The sequence below is a fragment of the Rousettus aegyptiacus genome, unplaced genomic scaffold (assembly GCF_014176215.1).
Source record: "Rousettus aegyptiacus isolate mRouAeg1 unplaced genomic scaffold, mRouAeg1.p scaffold_m13_p_5, whole genome shotgun sequence".
Lineage (NCBI taxonomy): Eukaryota > Metazoa > Chordata > Mammalia > Chiroptera > Pteropodidae > Rousettus > Rousettus aegyptiacus.
In genome coordinates this window covers 83,530,852-83,551,957 of record NW_023416308.1, presented here as the reverse complement: position 1 = coordinate 83,551,957, position 21,106 = coordinate 83,530,852, and the positions used below count along the sequence as shown (strand labels likewise).

General features: G+C 38.8%; 1 protein-coding gene and 1 non-coding gene across 3 annotated transcripts; both read left to right on the top strand.

Annotated features, from left to right (window-relative positions):
* Positions 1-9,524: 9,524 nt before the first annotated feature.
* On the top strand, positions 9,525-20,545 carry EIF4G2 (eukaryotic translation initiation factor 4 gamma 2). Of its 2 annotated transcripts, XM_036220921.1 has the most exons (22): positions 9,525-9,769; positions 11,160-11,286; positions 11,370-11,435; positions 12,065-12,205; positions 12,747-12,849; positions 13,498-13,629; positions 13,714-13,780; positions 13,868-14,019; positions 14,367-14,477; positions 14,658-14,741; positions 14,834-14,932; positions 15,181-15,322; positions 15,417-15,577; positions 15,932-16,045; positions 16,652-16,777; positions 16,909-17,013; positions 17,110-17,325; positions 17,412-17,670; positions 17,954-18,158; positions 18,300-18,511; positions 18,599-18,720; positions 19,713-20,545. In XM_036220921.1, exons 8-22 carry the CDS (start codon positions 13,936-13,938, stop codon positions 19,776-19,778), a joined length of 2,106 nt encoding a protein of 701 aa, XP_036076814.1. In that variant the 5' UTR covers positions 9,525-9,769; positions 11,160-11,286; positions 11,370-11,435; positions 12,065-12,205; positions 12,747-12,849; positions 13,498-13,629; positions 13,714-13,780; positions 13,868-13,935; the 3' UTR covers positions 19,779-20,545. The 2 variants fall into 2 exon arrangements, with proteins under 2 accessions (XP_036076814.1, XP_036076815.1); XM_036220922.1 differs by lacking the exon at positions 15,932-16,045 and having other exon boundaries at positions 9,538-9,769.
* LOC118603328 lies at positions 16,099-16,241 on the top strand. The gene has a single exon (XR_004951200.1). It is a non-coding gene; the product is annotated as a small nucleolar RNA SNORD97 (small nucleolar RNA).
* Positions 20,546-21,106: the final 561 nt, after the last annotated feature.

The following is a 21,106-nucleotide window of genomic DNA, read 5'->3' as shown; positions in this document are numbered from 1 at the left end:
GGAGATGTACAGTGAGTGCTCTGGGACAAAGATTAAAGTCTCTGAGACAGTATTGAGTAACTGGATCAGCATTGGTTCACCATGGGATCATTGCCTTCTGTATTGAGTTCCTTGGTGGTTCACAAATGTTTTCTCTCCACCCTTTATTTAATCTCCCTACCCTTTATTTAATCAGCCACAATAAAACATAACTGTCAACCCAAGTGCATTTAAACCAAAGAAAGGTAAGAATTTGGTACTTTACAGCGAGTACAATCCTGTTTTCCTGCCTAAATCTGGAGGATAATCAGGGATCCTGAGAGCCCAGTCCAGGAAACATATGAAGCAAACAAATTTAAAAGAAGGGAAACGATTTGGCCAGGGTATTCAAATATCCTGGTTTCTAGACCCTGCCTTGTGCAACCTTAGGGGCAAGACCCTAATTATAGATCTCAGAAGGCCTCAGTTGCAGTGATATGACAAAGGAAAGTGCTTTGGCCTACTCAGAAAAATAATGCATAGCTTTGAAGCAATACTATTATCATTATGATTATTATTGTCATCATCCTTATACTTGGTACATATCATTATTGATGCTTCTTTCATCAGAGAAACTCAAAGAAGGTTTATAAAGAGAAAAGTACTCATATAGCACATCTCTAGGAAAATTTTATAATTCTAATATACAAAACTGCTTAAGTTTGCAAACAAGTTAGTAAATGATCCAGAACCAGAATTCCACTGCAGCAGGTATGAATACACACACTGGCAGAGCAATAGCATAAGTAACCTACCACCCCACCTTTTAAACTCACCCTCTGGTAATTGAACGTTTAAATGTCTTGCATACCTGTACTTCTATTTAAAAATTACTTAAGACCAGACATTCTTTCTAAATGGTCAGCTTTTTAAATTAAACATCAATTTTCCAAAGAAAGTAAGAGGATGAGGTTAATTTCAGCTTCTCTAAAAAGATAACTCTACTTGATCACAATAGTTTTTCAAATAGCTACTGTGTTAATCAAGATTCTCCAGAGAAACAGAACCAACAGAATATGTGTGTGTGTGGAGGGGGGGGGGGGGGCAAGGGGTGAGATTTGTTTTAGGGAATTGGCTGACATGATTGTTGAGGCTTGATGAATCCAAAATCTAATGGAGGAGATAGGCTTTCAGGCTTCAGACTTAGGGAAGAGTTGCAGTTCAAGTCTAAAGCCAAACTGCTGGCACAATTCCTTCTTATTTGGGAAAGTCAGTCTTTGTTCTATAAAAGCTTTCAACTAATTGAACGAGGCCCACTCATGTTATGGAGAGTAATCTGCTTTACTGAAAATCCATCAATTTAAATGTTAACTTCAGGGGTGCCTCTATAGTGTAGTGGTTAGCATATCTGCTTTACACACAGAAGGTCTTGGGTTCACACCCCAGGTGGAGCCATGGACCATACCCAGGGTGCGCCAGGCATGCCAGGCCCTAGGGGCACCAGGCCCCGGGTGTGCAACACAAATGCGTGGGAGGAGATGCCCCACCTTCAGAGATCCAGTTCTTAAGGGGAGATGGCAACATCCATAAGTCAGGGTGAAAGGGGTGAATTAAAGAGGGGAACTTGCCATGGCCTTGGCAAGTTGACCCGTAAAATTAACCACCACAGCTGATTTTAATATATTATTCAGACTCTCCTAAATGGTTTATTGGCATTAAACAAATACTATACCTTACCTCAATTCTGAACATTCTATATTCTATTAATAAATGAAGTAGAAAGTAGAAAAAAAAAACACTGGAATAAAAGTTTTAAAAAAACAGATACACACAAATCAGCTTCTCCAAACCTGTTTCCTCATCTGTGAAATGGAAATAAGAATATTACTCCTGCATACAAAAGCATTCTTTAAAGTGCAAACTTGAGGACTTTGCAAATTATTATTAATATATATGACCTATGCTCTAGACATGTGTACTTTTTGCCCTTAAAAACGTGATTACTTTGTTTATTGTGCTTAAGTATCTCTATTTCAGTTCAGTAATTTTGATTTTCAAGAACACCGATTCTTTAACTACATTGTTTTAGCACACTTTTTGATCACATTTGGTTGTAAAATATGTTGTAAATAAGTATTGTTACTAATAAAAATTATATAAATTACCAAAGTTTACAAATGATTTTATTTTAGAGTGGATGCAATATTATCCCTATAGTAATATTCTTTGTAATTTGCATTCATATGTGCTTTATTACTTTGGAAAGAAAGGAATACTAGGAATTGCGCATAATTCTGAGATGCTGTCATCTAAATTGCTGTCAGTAATCTTAATCATCTTTCAGGAGTGTTTGTTGCAGATGAACATCACCCATTCTCTAACTTTAGTTTTTTTTTTTAATTTTGAAATACAATGAACTGAAAGCATCAGTTGTTCTTCTCTACTTAAGACTTAAGTGCATCTGTAGCCTATATAGTAGAGAAAATTTTGCCCTGAAATGGGCCTCCCACTTCCAGCTTGCAAGTTAAAAATCCAAAGGTATAAGTGGTCTCCATATTGATGAAGTCCAACGAGATCACCTCGGTCATGCTACTGTCTAGCCATTTAAGAACTTTAAAAACTAAACACTATGTTTGATCTAAAAAAAAATAAAATGGCTAAGGGAAAAATACTTATTTATTTCAATCTAGTAGCCTACAAGATGCACCATAAATAATCATATGTCCTGGTTTGCCTGGTATAGTCCTGGTTTATACCTGTTGTTCTAATATAATTATTAATAGCACCCTCTCTCACCCAAAGCATAAAGTGCTTACAATTGTTTATCAATGTATACCCAACTTCTGTACACAGCGTGCATTAGGTACTCACTAAATATTTGTTAAATGAATGAATAGTGATCCAAATAAAGAGACTGGCCCATTAAATAGAGTTCTAAGAATTCAGTTCTGCACTAAGATCCTATGAGCACTGTAGTGAGCTGAATGATGGTTGCAAAAAAAGATATGTCCCTGTCCTAATCCCTGAAACCTGCGAATATTACCTTGTATGTCAAAAGATATAATTAAGGATCTTGAGAGGAGTTTGTCTGGAATTATCTGAGTGCAATCATGTGTATCCTCATAAGAGAGAGTCAGAGGGAGTTTTGTGACACACACACAGAGAAGGCAACGTCAAGACAGAGCAGAGAGAGATGCAGCTACAAGCCAAGAAATACCACCAGCCACCGAAAGCTGGAAGAGGCAAGGGATAGGTTCTTCTTTAGAGCCTCAGTAGGGAGTACATCCCTGCCAACACCTTGATTTTGAACTTTAGACGCCCCCATAACTGAGAAAATTAATTTTGTTTTAAGTTACTCACTTTGAGACTATTTGTTATGGCAGCTACATAAAACCAATGGAAGCACCTTACACACGGCATGCAAAAGTGATTTTAAAAGAAAAAAGGAATAGCCCCATATTGTTACTTATGTCGCCATAGGCGGAAGCTTGGCACGCTTGGAAAAGTATGAGATTCTGCCACACACTAACTGAATTACATTGGAAAAGCCACCTAAATTTCAATTTCCTTCTCTGTAAAATGGGGGAAATGACACTTCCCTACTTACCCCCAAATGATTTTTACTGAGACTCACATGAGTTCAATAAATATTTGTTGATGCATACTATATGCCAGGAACTATTCTAAGCACTATATCTTAGGGATATAACAGTGAACCTGGCAGATAAATTTTTTGCTATCACTGAGCGTACATTCTAATACGATAAGCAGACAACAGGCAAGAGAATGCAAAAAAAAAAAAATTATTTCAAATAGTGCTAAAGATTACGAAAAAAAAAAAATATGTGGAGTGATATAATAGAGTGCCCGGAAAAGGAGACATTACATAGGGTGATCATGGAATGTTTTTTAAAGAGATGACCATAATCTCATAAAGCTGAAGTCTCAATTATGAAAAAGAGACAGCTATGTAAAAAAACTGGAATAAGAACTTTTCAGGTAGTGGAACTTGAAAAAGTTCCTTTGTACATCTGAGGAATATAAAGCTTTGCTTGAACTTGATATGTTTGAAAAATAGAAAAAAAGGCAGTGGGACGAAAGTATAGAAGTCAAGGAAGAACGTGGTAGGAGATGAGGTCGAAGTAATATTTAAGAGCTGGAACATGTAAGGCCATGTAGGCTACAATAAGAAGTGTGGATTTTATTGTGGATATCATGTATATCCATGATCAAAGGGTTTTTAACATGGGAATGATGTTATCTGATTTACATTTTTAAAAGATGACTGGCTTCTGGGTAGAGAATGTATTGGAGAGCTAGAGATGAAGTTGAGAGACCAGTTAGGAAGCTATTGCAGTAATCCAAGCTAGAGATAATGCTACTTAGATTAAAGTGATATCAATGTAGATCAGGAGAAGTGGACCGACTCAAGATATATTTTGGAGATAGAGCCAATAGAACTTCTAATGGATTGGATATGGGAAATGAGAGACAGAGGGGAATTAAGAATGATTCATAAATTTTGGCCTTAGCAACTGGCTGATGGTGAATAATGGAGGAAAAACTATTCTGAACATGTTAAATTTGAAATGTCTATTACATATCGAAGGGGAAATTTCAGTAGGCAATTTGATATATATCTATAACTTGCAGGAGGGGAGGGATGAATCAGAAATGAAGAAAGGAATTTGAAAATTATCATTGTAAGTTTTTTTTTTTAAGTCATAGGACAGATGAATTACCTAGAAAGTATTCCGAAGAAAAAGAAGAAAATCTAGCATAAATCCTTGGGTATTTCAATATTTAAGGTCAACCACAGAAGGAGAAGCGAGCAAAGACAGCTGAATTGAGAAAGGAGCCAGTCAGGTTGGAGGAAATCATGAAAATGTAAAGTCATGAAAGCCAAGAAAAAAATGAATGAATAAATGTCAACGAGTAATATGCACAAATATTTTCTCAGCTCCTGCTATGTGCAAAGAACTCTACTAGAAACGCAAGAGAAGTGTTCCCAATCTTAAGGACCTCATGATTTTGGAAGGGAGATAAAAAATAAGCCCCCCAAAATAATACAGTACATAGCCTTCTAACTGATCTCCCTATCTCCAGGTTTTTCTTCCAATCCATTTGACACAAGCCAAAAGGTTAATTTTCCTAAAAATAATACACTGATCAATTAAAATTATCAGCTTTAAACTAAAATTCATCAGAATTCTGATCAGCTCAAGAACTTTCTCTGTCCTTAGAGTCAGGTGTCAGTCCCGAATCAGCATTCTGGCATTCAAGGAAGATCATAGCCTCATCTTCTACTATTCCCTTTCTGAAACCTTATAACATTTTCTTGATTGTTCAGTTTAGCATTGTTTCTATCCTTCCCTGCCCTTGTAATTGGGGTGTGTATCTTTTCTTTATCTAGATTGTGAGCACCTTAAAAACAGATTAAGCCCAAACTCCTTGTCTAACCATTAGTACATTAACTCATTAGCTTTGTTTCTGCCAAGTATCTGACAAAGACTACCAAATTTTAGTCATATGATATAGAACAATGATGTTATAATGGAGCAAATTTTGAGTACCATAGAGCTAGATTGTGGATAACCAGAAATGGAGGGTGGTACACTTAGGAACAGGGAAGTAGTCTGAAACCAGATTACTTACCTTACCTTAGTAAGGGTCTTACTAAGGAGATCAGTTGTTATTCTGTTAGGGAAGACCTACTAAGGTTTTTGAGCAGGACACTCATGTACTCTTATCTGTATTTCAGGAATAAATCGGTAGAGGGGATAAATAATGGCCTCAAAATTGCAGGCAATACAGCACTAGTGGGAGTGAATCCTTTGAGGCAGCAATACCAGCCTAACTGGCTCTAAGAGAAAAGATTGGGTGTCTGGGAGTGGTGAAAAATAAGACCAACAGAAGAGGTAGGATAGGGCCAGAGTATGAAGGGCTTGAAAACTAGGCAAAAGCATGTGAATAAGATCCCTGGGTTCTAAAGCCTATGTCCCTATTTGGGGAAAGTCTCTTATCTTTTCTAGAACCCAATTTCCTTTACCTAGGCTTTTCTTCAGCTGTAAATGTTATTTTGTCATTTTCTATAATATTCTGACCTGCTACAGATTTCTCAAACCTTGACTGCACATTAGAATCACTTAGAGAGCTTTAAAATTTGTTAATACTTAGATTCCACTCTGAGAGATTCGGATTTATCTGGACTTGGATGTAGCCTGGGCACTGAGAGTTTTAAAAAGTCCCAGGTGATTCCACTGCGCAGCCAAGGTTGAGATCAACTGATATAGAAAATGGTGAAGCACTAAGATTCTTTGGCTTGATATATATGTTATGGGGGAAAAGTGTTTTAAGGAAGACTAATATGAGTAACCAGAGTAGAGAAAAAAGGCTACAAGAGAAAACTGGAATTTTTCAATAATCCAGGAAAAAAATTTACTAAGGCCTAGGTTAGCATGCATGCTATGACATTGTAGGATAGAAAATGTAGGAAGATTATTTAGAGGGAAATAACATCAGGACTCAGTAACTGAGTGAATATTAAACCTGCTCAAAAGGAAAGAGATAACGAAGTGTCAGATTTCTAGTACAGAAGAGTGGGATCCTTAGCAAACTAAAGTGCTTGTGAAACAGTTGGTTAATTAATATTACTGACAATATGGTAACCGACATTATGTAATTACTGTCAGGGACTATGCTATGCGCTTTATATACATTATTTAATCTTTAGTGTTATTCCTATTTTACAAATCCAGGAAGAAGAGAGATCAGTTAAATAACTTGCCCAAAGTTATATAGTAAGTGGTAGAGGGGATATTTAAACTAATTGACTGATCCATTTTCTTATAATAGGAAGATGATCAGTTACATACTGAATGTGTTGAATTTGAATAACTCAAAAAAGCAATATGGCTATAGAGGTTGGACAGGAACACAAATGAGTGAATCAAGTCAGACAACTATGGTGAAATGACGAGAAAACATCTAGATGAGGCAATCACTCCTCAGCTATACTTCAATGTTGCCCTGTTGGAATTTCAGGCCCCATAGTGCCATTTTAAAAAATTTTTCATGATTCATGAAAACATGAAAATCTGCATTTGTAAAATTTCAATGTCAACAAATTCAAATGTTTAAAATTACTGTGTGGCCCAAACTAAATATGGCTTCAAGTTTTCATCTCTGATCAATAGGCTGTTAGAAATTCAGAATAAGTGAGATATCTAGGCTGGAAATGTATAATTAGGGAATCCTTAAGTGCTGAGGACTGCAGATGCTCCAGGAGTTACATATGTTAGAATAATAATCAGCATTTGACATAGTTAAAATAATGCAAAAATATATGAGTTAACAAGTCAGTCAGGCCTCTAAGAGGTTTTCAATCTTAGAGAAAACTGACATAAAATGGAAGTGTTAAAACTAGCAGATTGAAGTGGGTGTATTTAAAATTCAATTTTCTATAAACTAAAAGCTAAATTCCAGACGACGACTTGAATTTTCATATATCCATGATGTGATGGAAACATTTCAAAACTGTGACTATCTCTCCCACTGATTGAAAGGTAATTAAAAGACTATGTTTTATACATATTTTCACTTTTCTACCTTGAGTTACTTTATCCCAGCCCAGTTTATCACATACACTCAACTCCTCCAAAGCCCATAGCGGAGGCGTTCACAATTAGCAAAAAAAAATTTTTAAGTAAAATCTTTTTAAATTATTGAGTTTCAAGTTCTTCAATTTTAAAAGATCATCCAGGTTTTAGAGCTCAGTAAACATTCTCTTTGAAGTCTAGACTAGAAGTGTTTTTGAACACTATTTTTTTTTTCAGATTAATCTGTTATCAGTCATGAATAATATAAACCACTTATGTAAAAATAAAACATATAAGAAAGCATTTTTGCAAACTGTAAAGCCCTACAGATTATAAAGAAATAGTATTCTGGTGTTATTTTGAAGCTAGAAGGGTCCTGAAATTACGAAGTGAAACATTTGTATTTGAAACACAATTTGTACCTTTCCACTTTTCCCAAAAATGTTTCCTTTTTTTCACATGTAGCTAATTCCAAGAGTAAGAATCTTTTACAGTTGTGAACGATAAAGTTCAAGTGAAACTAACTTAACAGTAATAATTGTAGTAATGTAATAAGGGGGAATGATCAGCCTAATATATGGCAGAGATCTAAAGATGCTGCAATTGTGTTACAAACTTTCAGAGCCAGGCTTACACCCTTTCCATGATCAGGTTTAAATGTCCCAGGAAAAACTATGCAACTCTTGAAAATTGTATTAAGGACTAGGTGCTTTCAACACTAAGAGCTGTTTTGGCATGTCAACATAAGTTTGGGTCTTTGAAAATCCTGTCCTTTTTTGAACAAGATCTTTAAAAGTCATGTATGTTACACGCACACGCACACTTTTTTGCTTTTGATTACACATTGTTTCAAAAAACTACCTGTTCAAAATGAAGACGCAGAAATTAGTATTGGTTATTTAGTATATGGAAATATGACTCCATTTTTGGATAGCTAAAATGTCTCAAACAATGTAACACTTCATGTTGCGGTACTCTTTTAAAATACTACCGGAGAAATATAAAAGGTTCAACCTGCCGGCTTTGAAAAACCTAACCCTATTCGTTAGAGGACCTTAAATAAAATGGAAATACACAGCTGACAGTCTTCAACGTGCCTTTAAAAAAACCCAGAAAACAAAAAATCAAGAACTAAAAATTAAAATCCTCCAACGCTTGTGCTCCGCAAACACTGGGTATATATATTCTGGGTGTTCCTTCATGACCGGTGGCCGGACATTTCCTTGGGAAAAGCTGTTTTTGTGTGAGGTACTAAGCCCCAAACCCCTTCCTTTCTCATTCACTCTCTAAGGGGTGGAATAAATGGGGAGCTGAATGAAGCTTTCTTTACGCATTTGGGTGCACCGTCTTCTGAAACCTACTATTCGGGTTTCCCTACACTAAGGCGGCCGAAGCGGAGTACCTGGAGACCAACAGTGATTCCAGGCGCTGCACCCCGGGGGCGCCAGGCCTCAATCCTGCAGGCACGTCCCAGGGAAGCCCGGCCTGCGGGGGCAATCACCGCTTCATGAGGTCGCCAGGAAAATCAATGCTCTGACAGGCTACGGGCCAGAATCGGATAGCGTAAGGGAAGGGCAAGTTTTCTACGGCCACTCCCGGAGAGAAACCGAGGTAAAGGGGAAAGAGGGTTGTATAACTCCAGCATTGGGGTACGGACTTAGGGAACAAAGACAGGAGGAAGATGAGACAACCACACCAACGCAGACTCAGAAGGGCTCTCAGACTTTACGCAAGTGCCCTGCACCTCCACAGTGCTCAGTTCCCCTTACGCCACCAGCTCGGCCGGAGCGCCTTCGCGAATACGGCTTTGCGCACTGCGGCGGGGCTGCGCCGCAACCGAGCTTGGCCCTGTGGCTCCTCCCCGCCGCCCTGCGCGGATTGGTGGCGGGGAGCAGCCAGGCTGCTGATTGGGTGGTGAGGGATCCATTCGGGGCGGCTCTGGTGGGTTCGGCTGCCCCAGAGTGATAAGTTCGGCTTCTGACACGCCTTAGCGCTAGCAGCGAGTCGGAGCTCTATGGAGGTGGCGGCGAGTATCGGGTGGTGGCTGCAGCAGCGACTCCTCTGAACTGAGAGTTTCGAGCCGTTCCCGACTCCTTCCTCCCCCTTCCCTCCCCCTTTTTTGTTTTCCGTTCCCCTTCCCCTCCCTTCCCCGTCCCCGACGACCGGATCCTGAGGAGGCAGCTGCGGTGGCAGCTGCTGAGTTCTCGGTGAAGGTGAGTGGAGCCGCCGTCGCTGCCGTCGCCGCCAAGTAGAGCGCTCTAAAATGGCCGCCGTCCCCTGGCTGCCGCTTCGAGCGGCACAAAATGGCGGCTGCAGGCGGAGCCGGGCGGGGCGACCCTTTTTAGCGTTTCCTCCACGTTTCGGGCGCCTGGAAATTCTCCGCTTTTGTTCTTTCTCCTTGCCAATGGAGTAGAAGGAAACCGGCAGTTTTGGCGCACCCGGCCGTCATCGTGCTGTCGGTGGCCGTCCTTTGCGGAGCTGAGATCGGGGTGGGCCGAGGCTCGGGTGTGCTCGCACGGGGAGAGAGCGTGGCGAGGCCGCACGCGCCGCGGCGGGGAGGGACGCGGGCCGGCGGGAGGGCTCGGCCGTTGGCGCGGGACCAGCCGAGGCGCAGGAGTCCCGGAGACCGGCCTCCTGGCGGGGAGGAGGTGTGCGGAGCCTTGGTGTCGGCTGGGAGCGGCATGGCTGTTCTTCGGGGCGGGGAACGAGGGGCATCCCCGGCGGGCCCCTTCTTAGACGGGAGAGGGGAGAGGAAACGAGGACTGTGTCCTTTTGTCAGCTGGGAAGGGGACGGAGGGGTAGCTGTCAGTCCCTTGGGGATTTATGGGGTGGGAGGGGGCCCACTTGGAGGCGACGGGTGAGAAGGAGGCCGCCTTCCCGACTGGAGAACAAAGAGCCGGGAGCTAGGCCGGCGGGGGCGGCCTGCGCGCCTCCCCGCTTGCCCCCAGCGGCTTCGTGGTGAGGCTGTCGGGAGCACTTCCCTAACTCCAGCCTGGCTGGGAGGATTCCTCTGCTCTTTTGTTCCCAGGAAGGGAAATAATGGGGCGGAGGTTTTTTGCTGCCATGTTGTGGCCCTGGTCTTCCGCCTGCTTAGTGGACACCCTTGTCCCTTTCGGGCATCTTCCCGATACCCTCTGTGCAGAGGAGTTAAGAAAATAAGACAGTGAAGAAAACTGCTACACAGTCTGGTCATTCTTTATGTAGTCTGTCTAACTTGTCATTGAAGCATTAAACTACGAAGACATTTTCCACATAAGGTGCTCGTGTTGATAAGAGTTGGATTTTCTGTTATTGCTCTCTGTTCAGTTTTAAAGGATGTAAAATGTGAATTTTTCAAAGATTCGTTCTTAGCAGTTGAGATGTTATATTTCTGTGACGGCTCTTTGCATCCTTGAACACAAGGGAATTTTCAGGTGGCAAAACAAAACAATTTTATCGTTCATTTGTGTTTTGAGTACATCCTATTTTAGTCTTGAGAGATCTGCAATGCAGTCAAAGTTCAATCAACTGCCAAGCTACAATTGGAAATAGATTATAATTGAAGAAGGGCTTATAGATTTGTATGTTAGCAGTGTCTAATTTTGGTACTCTTTCTCATTCTAGGTTTTTCATTTCTCCCATCCCCTACCCTCCCCACCCCATCCATTAATATTATTCTTTTGAAGATTCTTCGTTGTCAAGCCGCCAAAGTGGAGAGTGCGATTGCAGAAGGGGGTGCTTCTCGTTTCAGGTATACATAGATTGATTTTTGGCAGTTTTTAGAAGAACCAATCACAAAACCAAAAAAAATCACTATGTTTTTCTTTTAATTAGTGCTTCTTCGGGCGGAGGAGGAAGTAGGGGTGCACCTCAGCACTATCCCAAGACTGCTGGCAACAGGTATTGTAAACATGTAAAAACTGAGTATCATAAGTAAAAGATTTATATGAGTAGTCTGTCATGTATAAGGGTATAGTTATGGCAGTAGACATTAGGAATCCTGACTTGGCATGGTTTCTGCTGCGTATCTAAATTTAGAATATCAGCTCTTGATTGTTCCTTAGCCAAGTCATCTATTGTGAGTCGAGGCTCCTGAACTGCTATTTTATTCTCTTTCTCATTGTGATATCTGAAATCAGTTGTTACTCATTAACTGGTAGCGTTGGAGCAGTATGGATGCAACACGGTCATGAGACATTAGAAAATGTTGGTTTCCAAGGTGGCTACCAGATCAGCAGCATTGGCATCACCTGAGAGTCTGTTAGAAATGTAAATCATTAAGCCCTACCCCCGACCCACTAAAGCAGAAACAGGGTGGCCCCAGCAATCTAAGAAGCCCTTCAGGTGATTCAGATACACACTGTTGTTTAAGAACCACTGGTTGTGAGTTTTTTAGTTGTAAGGAAAATTGAGAACCTTGACTTGTGAAATTTTTGTATTTAGAAGGATTTCTGATGAGCATGACATTCGATATGTGACTGGGTACTGCATTTTAAATTATATTAATCATAAATATTAATTTTTACTAGCGAGTTCCTGGGGAAAACCCCAGGGCAAAACGCTCAGAAATGGATTCCTGCACGAAGCACTAGACGAGATGACAACTCCGCAGCAAACAACTCCGCAAATGAAAAAGAACGACATGATGCAATCTTCAGGAAAGTAAGAGGGTAAGTACATAGGTCCGTTTCGTCCTTGTTTAACTAAAAAGAGGGGAGAAGAGTGGGTTGGCTGTATTTCTTGTATGTATGTGCTATATTACTCAGAAGGTAATGTTTATGCCCAAATTAATGTATTTAATGAAGCCAGTATTGACATTTTTAAACTGAAGAGCAGCACTTGAGTGTTTAGTGGCTTAGAGTTGCCTTCAGCCTCTTGTGCTGATGTTTCCATACGTAGTGCGTAACCCAGTGAAGCACAGAACATAATGGTCTCTACTTCTCTATCTATCCTTGAATAAGGAGGCTCTTGCTTTCTGGGTTTTGAAGATGTGTATAAGGTTTCTTTTCAGACAGCTAGGGACCCCCAGTTAGATATAGATTTAATCTATAAACAGACTTACTCAACGTCTCCTTTGGTTAGAAGGGTAAGAAGAAATGTCTTACTTTCAAAGGGAAATGGCGGAAGAAAAATTAATAGAATTTAAAAATTAATTTTTAACTTAATTCTTTGTGTGCTCGCTGACACAAAGTGTGATTTCTTTTTCCTCAGCATACTAAATAAGCTTACTCCTGAAAAGTTTGACAAGCTATGCCTTGAGCTCCTCAATGTGGGTGTAGAGTCTAAACTCATCCTTAAAGGGGTCATACTGCTGGTAAGTTCAATATTGGCTTAACTGGAAGGGAACGTAAAGTATTTAACACTTGCATATTTGGTATATTTATACTTACATTATAGCTTAAAACTCTGAGGTGTAAGGTAAATGTATTTTTGAATATCCACGGTGATATAAAGATCCACTAACTTTGGCATCAGATTTAAGAGCTGAATTTTAAATCATTCATCATATGTATGCTAGGGGAGTTAACAGGCTGATAAGCAGGCCCTTGAGTTTTGTTTTTCCTTCTATGGAAAACATTTTTGTCTTGGAAGTGAATTGTATGATAGTTGATAAAAGATTCCAGCATCTCCTTATAGTTTTGATTTTCGGCATATTTTCACCTCCTGAGGGGGGAGGGTGTAACTAATATGAGATCTTTATAACTGGATTTTTTTAGTGCTCTGTAATAGCTAACATGGAAAAGTACGTGTATTTTTCCAGGCTGTGTGCTAAGCACTACATTTTAGTTCACACAGTAGTAAACTTTACAAAAGAAGTTGTTTTTATTCCTAAATTATAGAAGAGACATAGAGAATTGGTCAGTAAGAAATTGAGATTTAAGATCAAGACTGCAAAGAAGGTATTAAGTTATAAAGGGGTCTTTAAATTGTCAGTTTAGTGTTCTTAACAACTTTTCTGTAGATTGTGGACAAAGCCCTAGAAGAGCCGAAGTATAGCTCACTGTATGCTCAACTATGTCTGCGATTGGCAGAAGATGCACCAAACTTTGATGGCCCAGCAGCAGAGGGTCAACCGGGACAGAAGCAAAGCACAGTAAGTGGTAGTGTTTGTTTTGCCTATTTTAAAGTTGATTTGAAATTTTTCATTAATAAAATTTGTCAAATTTGTTTCATATAGACATTCAGACGCCTCCTAATTTCCAAATTACAAGATGAATTTGAAAACCGAACCAGAAATGTTGATGGTAAGAATTTATATCTGATACTAAGTAGTACTGAGTATTTTCAACTTAATTCTGAATGCTGACTTTATTCTTTCATATTTTTTCCAGTCTATGATAAGCGTGAAAATCCCCTCCTCCCCGAGGAGGAGGAACAGAGAGCCATTGCTAAGATCAAGATGTTGGGGAACATCAAATTCATTGGAGAACTTGGAAAGCTTGATCTTATTCATGAATCTATCCTTCATAAGTGCATCAAAACAGTAAGTATGACTGGGAATTTAGGCTTAGATTAACCACTGGACACATTATTTGATGGAAATTAGTCAGTCATTGCTTTTACCATCTGAGAACGTTAGGCTAGGTATGTTAGGTGGCCAGCAAAACTTAAGTGTTCTGAGTGTAAGTCACTCAGTGTAGAAAGGTATCAGAGTAGGACTGATTACCTGCCTGTGTTAAGTTGCTTAATTTAGAGGGATTTCTTGAGCACAGAACAAATACAGAGTACCATGTTAGATACTATAACTATATGAGTCAATGCAAACATAAGGGAAAGTACTATATTTAAAGTAAGATATTGTCAACACCTGGCATTTATTTCTTTTGGTAGCTTTTGGAAAAGAAGAAGAGAGTCCAACTCAAAGATATGGGAGAGGATTTGGAGTGCCTCTGTCAGATAATGAGGACAGTGGGACCTAGATTAGACCATGAACGAGCCAAGGTATGTGTATTGCTGACAATGATAGGGTAGTTTGTCTTAATTTTATTCAAATCAGATGGTTTATTTTTGTGATACTGTAGGAGATTGCTGTATTTAGTTATTAACCTTGGTTATAATCTAGAAGCCTTAAATAGTATACATTTGCCATAGCACTTTTTATGTATTTTTCTCATTTATTAGTCCTTAATGGATCAGTACTTTGCCCGAATGTGTTCCTTGATGTTAAGTAAGGAATTGCCAGCCAGGATTCGTTTCCTGCTGCAGGTAAACTGGTTTCTTTAATTATGGTGGAGAGCTTACTTTTTCTGTTTAGAAATATTAAAATGAAACTTACTAAAACTTTTTTTAAATTAAAGGATACCGTAGAGTTGCGAGAACACCATTGGGTTCCTCGCAAGGCTTTTCTTGACAATGGACCAAAGACGATCAATCAAATCCGTCAAGATGCAGTAAAAGTAAGATTTTTTTCTATCAAGTGGGTTTTAAAATTACAGTTTCACAAGGACCTTCTTAAAAAGTGAGACGATCTTGTCTTACCTGGAGGAGCTTATTAGTGTTTTTAGTATCTTATATGATATGCCATGTTGGGAAGAAGTTTTCTTAAGCCCTCTGAAAGTTTAGAAGTTTTTCCTCAACATAAGAATCTTAGTTTTAACATAAAATAATGTCCAGAAACAACTGTTTATTCACTTTATTTCTAAAGGATCTGGGAGTGTTTATTCCAGCTCCTATGGCTCAAGGGATGAGAAGTGACTTCTTTCTGGAGGGACCGTTCATGCCACCCAGGATGAAAATGGATAGGGACCCACTTGGAGGACTTGCCGATATGTTTGGACAAATGCCAGGTGATTTTTTTGAACAAAACAGTGGTTTGGTTGTGTTAAAACAGCAGTGTAACATAGTAGAAATGTAAAGAGTTGTCCATGTATGTATTTTAAGGTAGCGGAATTGGTACTGGTCCAGGAGTTATCCAGGATAGATTTTCACCCACCATGGGGCGTCATCGTTCAAATCAACTCTTCAATGGCCATGGGGGACACATAATGCCTCCCACACAATCGCAGTTTGGAGAGATGGGAGGCAAGTTTATGAAAAGCCAGGTAAGAAAATATTTAAGAATGTTGAGGCAACAAATATTAAATCCTGTAATATGTGGTTTAGTTTTGCTTTTTACAAATGCAAATACTTCCAGGGTTGTGTGTTTTTCTAAATCGGATTTACAACTGCTGACAGTTATTGTAAACTGTGAAATGCTTATCCTTAAGATTAGTAAAATCACAACACTTTATTTGACAGTTAGGTTAGATTTTTATTCTTCCCTGTTTCATCTTTTGCTTTCTCTGGGCAAATTCAATTAAGCTTTCTTTATGGCTTGGCTCATCCCTTTGGTACTTTATTACCATAATTTGTGGACCCCTTTTTATCTAGACTTTCTTTCTCCCTTTCTGAAATAGGGGCTAAGCCAGCTCTACCATAACCAGAGTCAGGGACTCTTATCCCAGCTGCAAGGACAGTCGAAGGATATGCCACCTCGGTTTTCTAAGAAAGGACAGCTTAATGCAGATGAGGTACATTTGCCTATGTTATTTAATATACAACAGTTTGTCGATTCAGAACTCTATTGCCCGATGATTATAAAAAGACGCGTTATTAAGAGGACTTAATGCTGGAGTTCTTTACCTTCTTTCTCTCTTTTCTGTACTCCTTTTTCTTTCTTTGGATGTCCAGCGTCCTATGAGCGAAGATTATGAGATATGAGGGCAAGCCTCTTGATTAAAAGTCTAGGGAGAGCAAGGAAAATGGTTGTCAAGATTTTTATTGTGATTTCTCTGTAAATAGAATTATTTAACTAAGACTAAAGCAAGACGTTTTTTAATCTCTAAATTTTCCCTTTGTGTTTAGTGATGCTAATCCTAGGAGAATTCTCATACAAATACAAGATTTATAACAGTATCTTATTCTTGTGCGGATTAGGTCTTTAGTTTTCGTGCCAGAAATTAAACCTGTTAGCATGGCGTACCTTTTTGGTTAATAGTGAAATTTAAATACTCGTACTAGATTCTGTCATGTTTTTAGGTACTGAATTAGTCTCAGGATTTTGGAATCTTGCATTTAATATCTTAGCTAACTGCATTTTAACTTGGATATCTGTTTTGATTTGTTTTCCATTTTAGATTAGCCTGAGGCCTGCTCAGTCGTTCCTAATGAATAAAAATCAAGTGCCAAAGCTTCAGCCTCAGATAACTATGATTCCTCCTAGTGCGCAACCACCACGCACTCAGACACCACCTCTGGGACAGGTAAGGACCCAGAATGTGACAACTTTTCCTGTTGTTCCAATACTTTCTGAAGATATCTAAAGATTTTTTTTTTTATATTTTCCTCTAAATTCATAGGCTCCTTAAAATTCATACCTGTTAATGTTTTTTAGACACCTCAGCTTGGTCTCAAAACTAACCCACCACTTATTCAGGAAAAGCCTGCCAAGACCAGTAAAAAGCCACCCCCATCAAAGGAAGAACTACTCAAACTAACTGTAAGTTTCAGATAATCTCATAGTCTAGTTCGTGGAGTATATTTTAGTTTAAAAAAAAAAAAAAAAAAACAAGACATTCGATTGTGTTCTTTTCAGGAAACTGTTGTGACTGAATATCTCAATAGTGGGAATGCAAATGAAGCTGTCAACGGTGTGCGAGAAATGAGGGCTCCTAAACACTTTCTTCCTGAGATGTTAAGCAAAGTAATCATCTTGTCACTAGACAGAAGTGATGAAGATAAAGAAAAAGCAAGTTCTTTGATCAGTTTACTCAAACAGGAAGGGATAGCCACAAGTGACAACTTCATGCAGGTAGAACACTTTACTGATGCTGTGAGAACGCTTTCCATTCAAATTTGAAAACTAGTGAACTGACTATGTTACCTGTTCCTTTCAAGGCTTTCCTGAATGTACTGGACCAGTGCCCCAAACTAGAGGTCGACATCCCCTTGGTGAAATCATATTTAGCACAGTTTGCAGCTCGTGCCATCATTTCAGAGCTGGTGAGCATTTCAGAACTAGCTCAACCACTGGAAAGTGGCACCCATTTTCCTCTCTTCTTACTTTGTCTTCAGCAATTAGCTAAATTACAAGATCGAGAATGGTTAACAGAACTTTTTCAACAAAGCAAGGTCAATATGCAGAAAATGCTCCCAGGTAAGAGAATAATGGGGTTTTTTGTTTGTTTTTTTAATGCTAAGTCTAGATTTCTTGGTACTTTGAGTGGATTTATATAGGTCAGACAGTGTTGTCATCCTGACAAGCTAATGATAAGCATTTATAAAGACTACATTTTATAAAAAGTTAGAATTTCTAACTACTTTTATTTGCGCCAGATGTTGAGAGTTTCCTTTGCTGGGTTAGTTCTTTATTCTTTTACATGCACGTTGTACATTGGGGAACTCACTGCCTGATGATGCAAATGGTTTTGTCTCTTCAGAAATTGATCAGAATAAGGATCGCATGTTGGAGATTTTGGAAGGAAAGGGACTGAGTTTCTTATTCCCACTCCTCAAATTGGAGAAGGAACTGTTGAAGCAAATAAAGTTGGATCCATCCCCTCAAACCATATATAAATGGATTAAAGATAACATCTCTCCCAAACTTCATGTAGATAAAGGATTTGTGAACATCTTAATGACTAGGTAAGGTAAAGTTCTACATGTAGTATAGAGCTAAGATATTTTCCTAGGGTGAATAAAAGCCTGCAAGGCAAGAGACTTAAAAATTGTCTTTTTCTTGTAGCATATTCAATTTTACGTTCTAATAGATCTTTCTTTCTGCAGCTTCTTACAGTATATTTCTAGTGAAGTAAACCCACCCAGTGATGAAACAGATTCTTCCTCTGCTCCTTCCAAAGAACAGTTAGAGCAGGAAAAACAACTGCTTCTTTCTTTCAAGCCAGTAATGCAGAAATTCCTTCACGATCATGTTGATCTACAAGTCAGTGCCCTATATGCTCTTCAGGTGCACTGCTACAACAGCAACTTCCCAAAAGGTGAGAGGACCAGTCTCAGAAAAATAACAAGTGTATGGTAATTCTTAAACAGCACACTAAATAATGGGATTATGTTTTGTCTTTTAGGCATGTTACTCCGCTTTTTTGTTCACTTCTATGACATGGAAATTATTGAAGAAGAAGCTTTCTTAGCTTGGAAAGAAGATATAACCCAAGAGTTTCCGGGGAAAGGCAAGGCTTTGTTCCAGGTAAATCTCTTGCTAGAGAAATTTGGTCTGCTTTTTCCAATTTGCTTGGTATTAACTTTAACGAAGAGCCTTTAAAATGGGAAATACAAGCAAAATAGTTGCAGTAGTTCATACATATTTAGCATTCTTCACTGTTGTATGCTATGGTAAAGTAGGTAGTTGCAGCAAAATGAGATAAAGCTATGAAATGAAAGGCTTTAGTCCTAGTGGTGTAGGATAGACTGGAGGTGGCTAATATTTTTAGAAGTTAAGCCACTTAACAAAGATTAGATCATCATGCAATTTTTTTTGGATTTAACTTTTTAAAAATGTCAGTAAAGCAGTTGCTTCTCATTTCTCATTCCTTGATTTTCTGTCTTGCTGAGTGGAATTCTTGACCTAGGGGGTTCTAAAATCACAGTGTACATTCATCACTTGAAGAATAGTTTATAAAGCAGGTTCTGGGCCCTATCCCAGAGATTCCAATTTAGTAGGTCTGTGTTAAATGATCCTGGTGATTATCATACTAGTTTTCCAGGGAACCAGGCTTTGAGAAACACAAGTCTACAATATCTTAATTATTCATGAGGGTCATCTTTGCAGCATTAACCTTAGCCCTGTTCTTGGGAAATCTGATTTAGTAAATCTGGGTTGGACCTAGAAATCTTTCTTCCCTTCCCCAGCATGGCTTAACATTTTTAGGTTTGGAGACGCCACTATCACATACTAAAATGATCCTGGAATGTAATTGGAGCAGTGTCAAAGAATGACATCTGAGCTAACTGGCCATAAACAGCTTGTATGTTATCCTAAATCTATATAGTAAACATTTAATATAACTTTAAAACTAATATATCCACACTATATTTGCAATCTCTCCTGCACAATGTTTGTAATTATAGAAAGTATAGTACTACATGAAACTTTTGTCTTTGAGTGAGTCACTAGTTCGGTCCTGAGTCTGCTTTAAGTTTTTCTTCCTCTTGAGTACTGTGTATTTTGTTAATTTGCAGGTGAATCAGTGGCTAACCTGGCTAGAAACTGCTGAAGAAGAAGAATCAGAGGAAGAAGCTGACTAAAGAACCAGCCAAAGCCTTAAATTGTGCAAAACATACTGTTGCTATGATGTAACTGCATTTGACCTAACCACTGCGAAAATTCATTCCGCTGTAATGTTTTCACAATATTTAAAGCAGAAGCACGTCAGTTAGGATTTTCTTCTGCATAAGGTTTTTTTGTAGTGTAATGTCTTAATCATAGTCTACCATCAAATATTTTAGGAGTATCTTTAATGTTTAGATAGTATATTAGCAGCATGCAATACTTACATCATAAGTTCTCAAGCAGAAGGCAGTCTATTGCAAGGACCTTCTTTGCTGCCAGTTACCATAGGCTGTTTTAAGTTAGAAAACTGAATAGCAACACTGAATACTGTAGAAATGCACTTTGCTCAGTAATACTTGAGTTGTTGCAATATTTGATTATCCATTTGGTTGTTACAGAAAAATTCTTAACTGTAATTGATGGTTGTTGCCGTAATAGTATATTGCCTGTATTTCTACCTCTAGTAATGGGCTTTATGTGCTAGATTTTAATATCCTTGAGCCTGGGCAAGTGCACAAGTCTTTTTAAAAGAAACATGGTTTACTTGCACAAAACTGATCAGTTTTGAGAGATCGTTAATGCCCTTGAAGTGGTTTTTGTGGGTGTGAAACAAATGGTGAGAATTTGAATTGGTCCCTCTTATTATAGTATTGAAATTAAGTCTACTTAATTTATCAAGTCATGTTCATGCCCTGATTTTATATACTTGTATCTATCAATAAACATTGTGATACTTGATATAGTTGTGTCTAAGTTAGCATCCACCAATTTATGAAGAAACAAAAGCTCTCAGTTCAAAGACTGGGGAACTTGAAATTCTTAATCTAGCTCCTTTTTCATGAGACAAAATTCCTCCTTAGGTCAGGTTACCAGAAGGATACAAACAATTCCTATAATCAAAAACAGTGCTCAGATCACAAGTCTCATGAATTTGGAAGGATACTGCTAAAGCATACATAGCAAATAGCAATAAACTTGGCGACATTAACCTTTCATAGTGAAATAACATGGTTACCTCTGAGAAACTAACCACACGTGGCCAAGAGCACAGCTGTTCATCCTGCAGGCATTCTCAGTAGCTGCTGCTGGAGTCTTGGTTGCTTACATAGCACCTAAGAGTAACCTGTACTTGGTTTGGGGGGAGCCTCTCAGCAGACAGTAATAAACCATATTGCTGAACCTGACAGACCCTTTGATGTTTTTGATATTCTACCTGCTGTTTCTCCAAGAAGGGTGGTGAGTAGAACCGATAATGGTGTCCTGTTCAAATCAGAAGTTGGTTCTTCCTGTATTCTAGTAGGCT